The 12,948-nt window shown below is 41.0% G+C and overlaps 1 protein-coding gene across 1 annotated transcript in view; it reads left to right on the top strand.

Moving 5' to 3' along the window:
- EPB41L3 (erythrocyte membrane protein band 4.1 like 3) overlaps positions 1 to 12,948 on the top strand; it is a 106,090-nt gene that overhangs the window by 6,155 nt on the left and 86,987 nt on the right. Inside the window, exon 2 of the mRNA XM_056854824.1 lies at positions 6,240 to 6,437. Within this exon, the coding sequence (XP_056710802.1) occupies positions 6,240 to 6,437 (198 nt within the window). The remainder of the gene's footprint in view (positions 1 to 6,239; positions 6,438 to 12,948) is intronic.

Genomic DNA, 12,948 nt, shown 5'->3' with positions numbered 1-12,948 from the left:
TCTCACCATAGATTTGTACAAGGGCAGTATGATAGCAGCAGTTTTATCCTCTATTCCTTATTTAATTATGGAAAGTGTGGAATTTGCCTTTTTCACAGCAGCCGCACACTGGGTTGACATCTTCATTGAGCTATCCACTACCACCCCAAGATCCCTTTCTTGGTCTGTCACTGCCAGCACAGATCCTATCGATGTATATGTGAAGTTGGAATTTTTTGCCCCAATATTCATCACTTTGCACTTGCTCACATTGAGTCTCATTTGCCATTTTAAAGCCCATTCCTCCAGTTTGTAGAGATCCTTTTGGAGCTCTTCATAGTCCGTTTTTGTTTTAACCACCCTAAATAATTTTGTGTCATCTGCAAACCTGGCCACCTTGCTGTTCACCCCCAATTCCAGGTTATTGATGAACAGATTGAAAAGCACCAGTCCTAACACAGATCCCTGAGGGACCCCAGTGCTCACGTCCCTCCATTGTGAGAACTGACCATTGATTCTTACTCTCTGCTTCCTATTTTCCAACCAGCTCTCAATCCATAAGAGGACTTATCCTCTTATCCCATGACTATGAAGTTTGCTTAGCAGTCTTTGGTGGGGGACTTTGTCAAAAGCCTTTTGGAAATCCAAATACATAATGTCCGCAGGCTCATTCCTGTCCACATGCTTATTGACACTTTCAAAAAATTCTAAAAGGTTAGTGAGACAGGACCTACCTTTATAGAAGCCATGTTGGGGTTTGCTCAGCAGGACCTGCACTTCTATATGCTTGACAATTCTACCTTTAATAATGCTTTCCATCAATTTACCTGGAACAGATGTTAAGCTAAATGGCCTGTAATCTCCTGGGTCCCCCCTGGAACCTTTTTTATAAATAGATGTTACATTGGCCATTCTCCAGTCCTCTGGTACAGAGGCTGATCAATGTAACATATCATTGTTAGAAGTTCAGCAATTTCCCATTTGAGTTCTTGAAGAACTCTAGGATGAATACTATTGGGTCCCTGTGACTTGTTAGTTTGCATGCTGTCTAAACGTTCTAGGACTTCATGCCTTGTTACCACTATTTGCCCCAGTTCCTCATTTTCCCCTCCCCAAAATCTCTGTGTAGGAGAAGGAATCTGCCCTGTATCTTCAACAGTGAAGACAGATGAGAAGAATTCATTTAGTTCTCCCTTATCGTTCCTTTACTCCCATTGTCATCCAATGGTCCAATCACTTCCCTAGCTGGTTTCCTACTCCTAATGTACTTAATGACTAAACTGAGGCTATCGTATTTTGGTCATGTCATGAGACGACAAGAGTCACTGGAAAAGGCAGTCATGCTAGGAAACGTTGAGGGCAGCATGAAAAGAGGAAGACCCAACAAGAGATGGATTGACTCAATAAAGGAAGCCACAGCCTTCAATTTGCAAGATCTGAGCAAGGCTGTCAAAGATAGGACATTTTGGAGGACTTTCATTCATAGGGTCGCCATGAGTCGGAAGCGACTTGACAGCACTTAACACACACATACACAATGTACTTAAAGAATTTCTTATTGTTGGTCTTGATGTGTTTAGCAATATGTCCCTCAGAATCTTTTTTTGCATCTCTAATTGTTTGCTTGCATTTCCTTTGTGCAAGTTTGTGTTTGCTTTGGTTTGCCTTGTTTGGGCAAGCCTTCTAGTTTCTGAAGGAAGCCTTTTTTTCCTCTAATAGCTTCCTTAACCTTACCTGTTAGCCATGGTGGTGATCTCTTGGACTTAATACCATCTTTCCTGACCTAGGGTATACAATATAGCTGAGCCTCTAGTATTGTAGACTTGAGTAACCCTCAAGCCTTTTCCAGAGATTTAACCCTCCTAACTATTCTTTTCAACTTCCTTTTTACCAGGTTCTTGTAGGTTATCCGGGCTGTGTAACCGTGGTCTTGGAATTTTCTTTCCTGACGTTTCGCCAGCAACTGTGGCAGGCATCTTCAGAGTAGTAACACTGAAGGACAGTGTCTCTCAGTGTCAAGGGTGTAGAAAGAGTAATATATAGTCAGAAAGGGGTTGGGTTTGAGCTGAGTATTGTCCTGCAAAAGTATTGTCCTGTAAGTATCAAGATAATGTGCTAATGAGGGTATGGTATGTTAATATGGAACCATTGTATCCTGAAGTGATCTGTTAATGTGTGTAATCCAAAACTAATCTGTATGGCTATTGTTGAATGTTGTCTTTGTCTGGAGGTGTTTCAGGGCAGGAAGCCAAGCCTTATTCATTCTTAAACTCTCCTCTTTTCTGTTAAAGTTGTGCTGATGTTTGTGAATTTCAATGGCTTCTCTGTGCAATCTGACAAAATAGTTGGTAGAATTGTCCAGTCTTTCAGTGTCTTGGAATAAGACCCTGTGTCCTGTTTGTGTCAGTCCATGTTCAGCCACAAACAGGACACAGGGTCTTATTCCAAGACACTGAAAGACTGGACAATTCTACCAACTATTTTGTCAGATTGCACAGAGAAGCCATTGAAATTCACAAACATCAGCACAACTTTAACAGAAAAGAGGAGAGTTTAAGAATGAATAAGGCTTGGCTTCCTGCCCTGAAACACCTCCAGACAAAGACAACATTCAACAATAGCCATACAGATTAGTTTTGGATTACACACATTAACAGATCACTTCAGGATACAATGGTTCCATATTAACATACCATACCCTCATTAGCACATTATCTTGATACTTACAGGACAATACTTTTGCAGGACAATACTCAGCTCAAACCCAACCCCTTTCTGACTATATATTACTCTTTCTACACCCTTGACACTGAGAGACACTGTCCTTCAGTGTTACTACTCTGAAGATGCCTGCCACAATTGCTGGCGAAACGTCAGGAAAGAAAATTCCAAGACCACGGTTACACAGCCCGGATAACCTACAAGAACCAATGAACTCTGACCGTGAAAGCCTTCGACAATATTTCCTTTTTACCAGGTTTCTCATTTTAGAGAAGCTTCCTCTTTTAAAGTTAAAGGAAATTGTGTGAGATTTCCCAGGCACTTTCCCACATACTTATAAATTAAATTTGATGCTTTTGTGGTCACTATTGCCAATTGGCTCAACTACATCCACATCCTGCATTAAGTCACTGGCAGTACCACAGAGTATTAAGTCCAGGATTGCATACCCTCTGGTTGGGTCCATGACCAACTGTTTGAGGACATAGTCATTGAGGATGTCTTGTACTATATTATCAGTACTATATTACAGAAGCACAAATAAGCAAATGTTGTAGTAGTTGTGTGTTGTGTGTTGCATTTTGATTGCTTTTTTGCCATGAAACTCTAAGCAGGCCCTAACCAGTAGATCAGAGCCTTTTCTTTCTGGTTGCAAATTCCTATATAGTTGCCAGGACAATGAAAAGAGGTGATTCAGTAACGGAGAGGATTTCTCCATGCCTCTGATCCTTGGCTTGTTCTTCATATACCTTCTATACTTGTCTTGTGTTTTTTTGTCCACAGACCTTTTGGATCTTCTGGTCGTGGTTTTTGACTTTGGTGAGGACACCACTCTAGTTTTCTCTCTTGCTACCTGAGTCTGATATCATGAGTCTTCCTGTCACATGCTTACAAGTTTGTGGGTCCCAGGTCTGGAAAAGACCACTGCATTAGACAGCTTTGGTCCAGTCACTTTCTTTCACCCTAATCTACCTCAGAGGGTTGCTCTGAGAGTAAAATTAGAATGTATGCTATCCAAGCAGGAGCGGAATTTGATAGCACGGGATGGGGGGCGTGAGGACCTACACCCTACAGATGAGGAACTGCATAATTTTATTTATTTATTTTATCACACTTTTACCCTTCCCTTCCCTCCCCGGCCCAAAGACCAGGCTCAGGGCGGCTCACAAGTACAGAATTTTAGTAGTCAGTTGATTTCTCCATCTCGAAAGGGACTTATGGACTATGATAGAGAAGAGGGTGGGGAAAGGGTGGGAGGTACATGGACTTTTTTTGTTTTGTTATATTTTCTATCCTATGTGGTAAACAATAACAAACTTAGTTTAAAAAAAGGCTCTTAGCTGATGGGGTGGCTGTAGGAGAGGGAAAAATGAGCTGAATTACTTTGCTTCTCTGGATATCTTATCGCATACCATGTTTGAGAATACTTGATCAGTATGTAAAATATGGCGCCCTTAGTCCTTGTTCTGTATTAGTAGTGATTTTGGTACACCTTTCCCAGAAGTATTTCCTACTGCTGAGAAGTTTTGCGAGCACAGGTATAATTCACTTTTCCTTACCCAGCTACAAAGATCAGGAAACCGTGGGAGATAATCTGGGTTTGGGTTCATCTTTACAACCTCGCTAGCAGTTTACAGTAAATTCAGAACCCTCTGTCCCATTAAGCACACAGTTTTCTGCATGACCACTGCACTCCTGTTGTATTGCTTTATCTTTTGGAAAGAGATACAGAGGAAAGTGCAGAAGAATTTAGGGTTGACAACAGAATTAGACCCTCAAAAGAAACAGCCTTGTAGTCTAGGGACTTGAATGGGTGTTTTTGTTTTGGTGCACATTCACTTGAAGCTGTCCAAAACGTGGCTCAAACAGTTTTGAATAAAATTGCTTATGCAATACTTCATTATGCTGTGTCCTGAACACAATGTGGCTCTATTCAGAGCTGAGCGTTGTCAGATGAAAAACTCCAGCTGGGCTTGTTGTTTGGCAAAGCAGTCAGACACATTGCCCAGGTTGAGACAGAAAGAGATAGAAGTGGACCAGCCCCATACCTTGTGAGAAAAGGAGTCTGGGACGTGGGGTGAGCCACACCAAATGCTGTTTAAGACAAGGTATAAATGGAGATGGGAGCCATTGCTCTCTCACCAAATGCTGAGAGGAGTCAAGTTCAGTGAGCTCACTGAACTTGAGTCCCCTCTACATAATCAATTTTTTCCAGAAACATTTCACCAAATCCTGTTTAAGACAAGGTAGAAGTGTAGACAGGAGCCATTGCTCTCTCTTTCAGACCCGAAGTATTACTGCTAATTTTTCCTCCTCCTTTTTTGAAGGCTTTCTTTTGTCATTGTAAAGCCGACACAGGAGGATCCATGGTGTTGAAATGTACTATTCATCCCTTCCTTCTATTCCATTTGCCTATTCAAGCTTAACTTAAGGGGTAAGAGATACAGGTCTTTATATCTTCTACCACTACTGAAGAAAAGGAGTTGAGGAGAGGAATGAACAAGTAGCTGTCCCGCCCCTCAAACATCCCCTTTACATACCACCAGTCCTCACCCCAGACTTGCTTCACATGTGGCTGTTTTAGAGAATAAAGTAGAACCAATGGGGGAAAATAATCATTGAATTACATGTAACCTGTAGTTCAACACTTGGTAACCTGATGCCTCTTGTCCGAGATGAATTTCATTTTTTTATATACTACTAAAAAAGAAAAAGAAAAACAATTATAATAGAAGGTCATTGGTCCTCACCTCCCATATGCTTTACTGTAAGCAATGGAGTTGTAAGTATTGTGTGACAGACAACTCTGGGTCTGAAAGCAGATTAAAGCTTTTGGTCAGATTTGATTCATTTTCATGGTGGCTCATTACAATGAAGGAAAAAAAGACTTGGAGGATTAACTTGAGATGAATGTCAGTGTTGCAGTCTGCTGACTTATTCTGAACTCATTTTGAGGCAAATCAGATATATATTTTTTGTGATGCTCAGATAGAAATGAGTAATTTTCAAAGATTTCTTTAATGCATTATTTTATTTTTATTACTAGTGAAATTCTGCTTGTAGACTAGCTTGGAAAGATATAGAGGTAACCATTATTGAAACACTGCTATCATAATGCAACTGCTGTGTGGGGAAACACACTGCTGGTGGGCTGGGGAAGCAGTCGCCCATCAGCGTCTGGAAAAAAGGCATGAATACTAGACCATCTGACAGCATGTTGGATCTCTCAGAATCAGATTCCTGAATAAGTGAAAATAAATCACTGCGGAGATTTTTCTGAACTCGTCCTCTGAAGAAGTCAATGTGCAACTGAGCAGCAATTAGTGTTTTGGTGACTAAAAAGGCTTTTTCAAAACATTGAATGGTGTTTATCTTTGTTGCAGTGCAGTTCTATAGCAATCTGAATATTCAGTTCTAAGTAGTCCTCTGTAAAAGGGGGGATCTGATTGTGCTTTGTGATTTTGAAAGCTTGTTGTGATCAGTCGCATTTTTAAAAAAAAACGAAATTGGGACTTTTTCTCCCTATTTTCTCTTTCTAGGGCACTGTCAAAGAACGCGAATTTGCTGCGGCAGCTGCAAAACAACTGGAATACCAGCAGTTTGAAGACGACAAGCTATCTCAGAAGTCATCCTCAAGTAAACTCTCTAGGTCTCCTCTAAAGATAGTCAAAAAACCAAAAAGTATGCAGTGCAAAGTGATCCTCTTGGATGGCTCAGAATATGGCTGTGAAGTGGAGGTAAAAAAAAAGGGGGGGCTTTGTCAGTGCCTGATATCCACTGTGCAATAAATTAATTGTATTTGGTTGAAGGTTGGGAGTAACAGAGCTCTTACATCTTCTTTTATATTTCAAAAGGAAAGTGTTCCCAAAAGGAATATAGTACTTAGGAACTCCTGTGGTTGGCACCCTGGAACACGGGCAGCAGAAAACTTAAAAGAAATTGACTATTTCTGCTTCCGGGGCTTCCTTTGATTCTGTCTCTTTGTGATGACTCATTTAGCAATCCAGCCTCTTCTTCAAAATACAGTAGTGGTCCTCATGATTGTGGAGAATGTCGAGAGCGGAGCAGCAGGAGAAACCAGCAATTGAAAATAGCAGCAGTATAGATTGCAAAACTGTCCAGATTGTCACAATCCATATCTGCGTTCTCTAGCTGTGTCAGAGTCCAGTGGAAGAGAACTGTATTAGGGCTTGGCAATGAGAAGGTTTTTTGCTTTGTGTATTTGATAAAGGATGGCCCGTGGAGAGTTTCTCATCTTTATTTTCAAGGCAAGGCTCTTGTGGGTGAGTGTGGAAAAGAAGCAATTTATTTATCACCCAGGGCTGCAGCATGCAGCGGTAGTGAAAAAGGCAGACTCTCTGGTAGAGATTATTAGGAAAGGATTTGAAAATAAAATGGCAAGTACAGAAATCTGTGGTGCTGCTGCATTTGGAATACTCTGGTCTAAGAAAAGACTGTGTAGAGGTGGAAAAGGTGCAGAAAAGGTCAATCTAAAAAATCATGGAATTCAAGCATTTGTATGGAGAGAGATTCTGGCGCCAGTCCCAAGAACTCTTTCCTGGAAGTAGCCCCCTGGAATAAAATTGGACTTAATTCTGTGTAGATTTGTTTAGGATTGGCTTGACAAATGCCAGGATATTTTGGGGGCAGTGCTTGGGGAAGGTGAAGTTTAGGGAAGATTTGACAGCACTTACAGATGGCGGTCTAGGTGTCCTCTGCTAGACTTTGTGGTCTTTACCATAGAGCAGGAGTCCTCAGTGTGGTGCTTGCCAATAAAGTGGATGAGGCCAGGTGTGGCTGTTGCCCACTAGAGCTTCTGATTGGCCATTGGTGTTCAGATTGATTGTGCAGACTTTTTAAAAAGTTGCTTCAGTAACAGCTGCTACCACAGTATAAGGATCTTCACTTTTTTACTACGTGTATATGCAAGAAAATATTTTTATGCAATATGTCCATTTTAAAAGGCAGCTTGTTAAGTAGAGCTTCTACCCGAAATATTGAAGATTTATTGTTAGAGATGCATAACCTCACTCCATGACATTTTGTGGTTGGCTCTGCCTCCTGTGGCAGTGATTCTGTGGTTGATGCTACCTCCTGTGACAGCCATTTTGTGGTTGCACCCAACATCCTATATCAGAATTCCAAAGGTTCCCACAGGATCAAAAAGGCTGGGAATCCCTGCCCTGGAGACTAGGGGAAATTCTTTTTTATTATTATTATTATTTATTATTATTTTTATAACAAAAACATAACATACATATAAAAAGAAAATACAAAAGAGTACTTATTTAACAATTAAAACTACTTATTAATATAAAAGATTACAAAATTCATAGTGCCCTGAAAAACCACCACCCACCCTAAATAGTGTCCCATCACCATCTTGGACTTCCGGAGAAGTGTTATGACAGTTTTAAAGAGTAAATATAATAAAATCATTATAAAAAACATAATCAATTTTCTACAACTCATTAACTAAATTAATAAAGTTCATTTTCGCCAGTTTATCCCAATACGCGACGGCCACTGACCATGTTTGTTTAAAATTTTCCATACCCTTACCATGTAAGGACTCTGTTAATTTGGCCATTCGCATATATGTCCATAATTGCTCTCTCCAAGCATTAATTGAAGGTTTATTTACTTGCTTCCAGGTTTTGGCTATTGTAATTCTTGCTGCTGCAAAACTATATTGACATATGTCTCTTTCAGGTATACCCAATAAACAAAAGGAAGGGTCCATTTTCAGTTTGGCGTTAATCAAATTATTCATTTCTTTTAACACTTTGCTCCAAATTTTTTTAATTTTTTTGCAAAACCACCATGCATGCATAAATGTTCCTTTATCTTTTTCACATTTCCAACATAAATCCGAATCGCCTTTTTTCATTTTACTTATCATAACAGGAGTAATATAAAATCTATATAACATTTTATGTAAATTTTCTCTTATTTCATTGGAAATTGTAAATTTATATTCTTTTTTCCACAAATTTTCCCACATTTCCAAGTCAATATTATATTCTAACTCCTTCATCCATTTCACCATCACAGGTTTAATTCTTTCATGTTCTAAATTCATTTCAGTTAATAATTTGTAAATTCATCCAATCCTTTATTTCCCTTGTTTAATATAATTTCAAATCTGAATTTATTTTCATTAAAACCCTTCAGCTTATCCTTATTGAATATATCTTTTAATTTATAATACATAAACCAATCTTTTATTTTGAGCTCTTCTCTACTCTTTAACAACCAAATCCCTTCCTTACACTCTATAATCTCTCTATAAATATCCATATCTAGATTTAATTGCATACCCCACTTCATAAAGGCTTCTACAGGATTAATCCAACCTGGAGTTTTATTTTCAAAAAATCCTTTATATTTTTTCCATGTTTGGAATAAACCATATCTAATGATATGAGAATTAAATTCTTTATTTACTTTCTCTTTCTCATACCACAAATATGCATGCCATCCAAAATGTAAATTGAATCCTTACTAGGGGAAATTCTGAGAGTGTCGTTAGGTTCAGGTTCAAATTTATTGCGTATGGCCAAAGGCCGAGAGTGTCACTATCTGGAGGCCATTATTTTCCTCTCACTCCTCAATTCTTCTGAGGCAGGAAATTGTAATTCCCGCTCTGAAGGAAGGGCATTGAGAAGCTTGGGTGATTCGTGTCCATTGCTAGGGAAGGCAGGAACTAAAAATTCTATTTCCTGTCTCCTGGGTGGGAATCGCCCTAAGCTTCCAGTTCTTTTCCTGCCTTGCTGGGGAGAGCACAGTCACAGCCAAGCTACTGAGAGTTAGCTATAGCTAGACGTTCTAGAGCTTCTATCATCTCTTCTTTGTCCTACTATCTTCCATTCACCTACTGTTCCTATTCTACAGCATCTACCTTCCTCGGATCTCTGTCTTGTCCCCTTTACCTTCATTCTTCTCTCTGGAGACTCTGCCCTGAGAGTTAAGATGGCTGCCGCATCGGATAGAGCTGCGGACTCTAAAATGGCCACCAGTCTCGCCTGTAGAGAGGAAGAAGATCTGCTCTCCGATGCAGACCATGATCCGGCCTTAAAAAGATCTTGCAACTTGGCACCCTCGGTCAGCCGCTCCTGCGGACTCTCAGAGAGGCAGCCTGGGAAGGCAAAAAATAGCGCAGTAAAGAGCCAAGAAGCAGCAAAGAAGAAAAGAGGCACGAAAAGGAAGTTTGGCGCCAAAACAACCCTTGCCACTGCCGCTACCAGCAAAGCGAGCCGTGCTACTGCTGCTACGATCCCTGCAGGCTCCAATGGCTCTCTAGACCTTCAGAATGCCTGCTGCTACCATAACATTGGTTGCCAACATCCCCTGCCAACAGAGAAGTCGTCGATGGGTAAAGTACACCCCCCTTGCCTGAGGGTGCAGGGCCCAAATTGATGACTTAGGAGCAGGTGGCAGCAATGATCAACAGTACATTTAGGAAGCATTTCCAGGTGCTTCAAGCCTTGGTTTGTCACCACTCCTCCCAGAGTCTCCCGCCTAACCAGCCTCCCCCCCACCCCCCACTCACTGGCCCAGATGGACTCCATGCAAATGGATCCCTGTTGCAGCCAGGGTGAGTGCACAAGATCTTGGCCCACTAAAGTGGCCATGAAATGCATGTATAACCCCCTAGATCACCCTGTAGGGGATGATTGTTTTTCCAGTATACTGAGCACTGGGGAGGATGAAAGAGAAGATGGGGAATTTGTTTCAGACAAGGAGTTACCCCAGGTGCAGCAACAGCAGGCTAGACTCTTCTCGTCCAATGACCATCAGTCGTTGCTAGCCAAGGCTCTCTTTGTCTTAGCTCTGTCTGATGAGCCTGAGGAGACAGAGGAGATTAAATCAAAAGCCAAATGCAAGGGAGTTAAAGAATACTTCCCTCAATGCAGCCCACAAGTTAAGAAGGTGCCCCAGAGTATTTTGAGAAGGTTATTAGATCAGAGTGGGACAATCCCATCTCCAATTGCCAGTTCCCCTCTAATATCAAAAAGCTTTATGAAATGGCACCATACGCTATGGACAAGCTGGAGCTTCTGGTAGTAGTTGCTCCGGTAACTGCCTTGCAATCTTCTGACATCTTGTCAGAGGATGATGTGGGGTTCATACAAGACCAGCTGGACAGGAAATCTGAATTTCTGTCCAGGAAAGTACTCGAAGCTTCCTCACTAGCTATGCCGGCCAACGCATCTGCTGCTATTATAGCCAGGGCATCCATCGCCTGGACTAAGAAAATCATTCAGCTGCTCCCAGATGCAGACAAGAGGGTTGCTGAGGGTCTGTCAAGGGTTCTGAAAGTTTCGTCCTTCTTGGCGGATGCATCCTTAGACGCCCTCAAGGTTGCATTCTAGAGGCTGAGGATTTCAAGACAAGGTTTGTGCACGACCCCTGCATTCAGCCTGTATACTATCAGAAGAAAGAAAGAAAGAAAGAAAGAAAGAAAGAAAGAAAGAAAGAAAGAAAGAAAGAAAGAAAGAAAGAAAGAAAGAAAGAAAGAAAGAAAGCAATGATTAATGTCTTCTTAGGAAAAGCAGTTTGAAACAAGTAATGTCCTCAGGATTTGCAGGAATACTTGACTGAGCTTGTATCAATGCAGAAGAAACGGCTAGGGTGGAAGCATCCATATATGTGGTCCACACCTGCACCGCCATATAATGTAAACACAAAACAGAGATTCTGTAGCCACAACAATCATTTCGCGAGTTTATAACTGCTTTGATCTGGCTGGTTTCCAAATCGATATTAAGGGGAGCCCCAATCCAGTGCAGTATTTGATTTTCCCCCCTTTCACTAACAGATCCATTTACCAAATAGCAGACTGCTTTAGAATCTCTCCTCAAATTTAAAAAAAAACTGTTTTGTTGCTGCTGTTTGAAAAACTGAAGTGCGAAGGCGTCTTGTGTTCGCAGTTGTATGGCTGTTTGGATCCTGCCTTTATTCCTGTCCCTGGCCATTACAATTCTTAACAAAAAGGATAAGCAAATGATGTATGAAACAAAACAATTAAAGCATTAAGGTTTCTGGGACAGAAATAACTGAGAAATATGCCAGAAACTGCAATTCACTGTTATTACTAGTTTCTTCCAGTGTGACCTCAGCCTGTAATATTCTTAGATAGGGTTCAAAGTGCTGTTCATCGCTTACAATTGTTATTAAGAAGTCAGTATGTGCTCTAACCTCCTCATCTTTCAGTAGTGCCTTGTTTTTGACACTTAACAATGGGATTTGTACTTTTTGAACTAATTTGATATAATCCTTCTGGTTGCTTGAGGCACTTGAATGGGAGGTTGTTTTAGTTTGGCACTTTTCTAATTATACTTAAGTGGACTGCTGTGCTCTTGAAGAGGCGATCAAATTGTATAGGCACTGTGGATACAAGTGGAGAATTTTCTCCACTTATTGAACAATGGCTGCAATGTGTGGGACATTTGTTGCTTTGTTATAGTAGAGTACCTCTGCCTGAATTACATGAAGCCTTTTAAGAAATCTGACCATTTGCCGTTAAGGTGTGTGTGTGTGTGTGTGTGTGTGTGTGTGTGTGTGTGTGTGCTGTCAAGTCACAGCTGATTTTTGCGACCCATAGGGGTTTTCAAGATAAGAGACCTTCGGAGGTGGTTTGCCATTGCCTACCTCTGGGCAGGCTGAGAGAGTTCTGAGAGAACTGTGACTGGCCCAAGGTCACCCAGCAGGCTTCATGTGGAGGAGTGGGGAATCAAACCCGGTTCTCCAGATTAGAGTCCGCCATTCTTAAATACTATACCATGCTGGCTCCCACCGGCAGCCCATTCCTGAGCTTTGTGGCGCCTGGGGAATATGCCTTGCCTCAGACTGAGGATAAACCAAAGGAGTGTGTGATACATATGCATATGTATACAGATAATGTAGGAGCTAGGCAAACAGTAGGAAGCTGTGTGTGTGTGTGTGTGTGTGTGCGTGCATGCTTGCCCCTTTCTGTTTGGGTCGCTTTGTAAAATTTAAGAAAGCCACCTTGAGTCTGAGAAGATAAGATGTAATATAAACGTTTTAAATAATAAAATTAAATAAGAAACTCTGACCCAAACAATGTAGAATGAGTACAGGGTCCTGCAGCATCTTTTAATATTGTAGTCTGGTTGTGCTCTTGCTGCTGTTGTCACAAGCAAAGACCCTAATTTGGTCTGACTCCAGAATTAGGACTAGGTCAGCAATCTTCTTAGTAGGATTTAGCAATCCTTTGGTTTTGTT

The sequence above is a fragment of the Euleptes europaea genome, chromosome 8 (assembly GCF_029931775.1).
Source record: "Euleptes europaea isolate rEulEur1 chromosome 8, rEulEur1.hap1, whole genome shotgun sequence".
NCBI classification, from domain to species: Eukaryota; Metazoa; Chordata; class Lepidosauria; order Squamata; family Sphaerodactylidae; genus Euleptes; species Euleptes europaea.
Note: the sequence above shows the minus strand (reverse complement) of the source record. Positions and strands in the feature narration are given on the sequence as shown.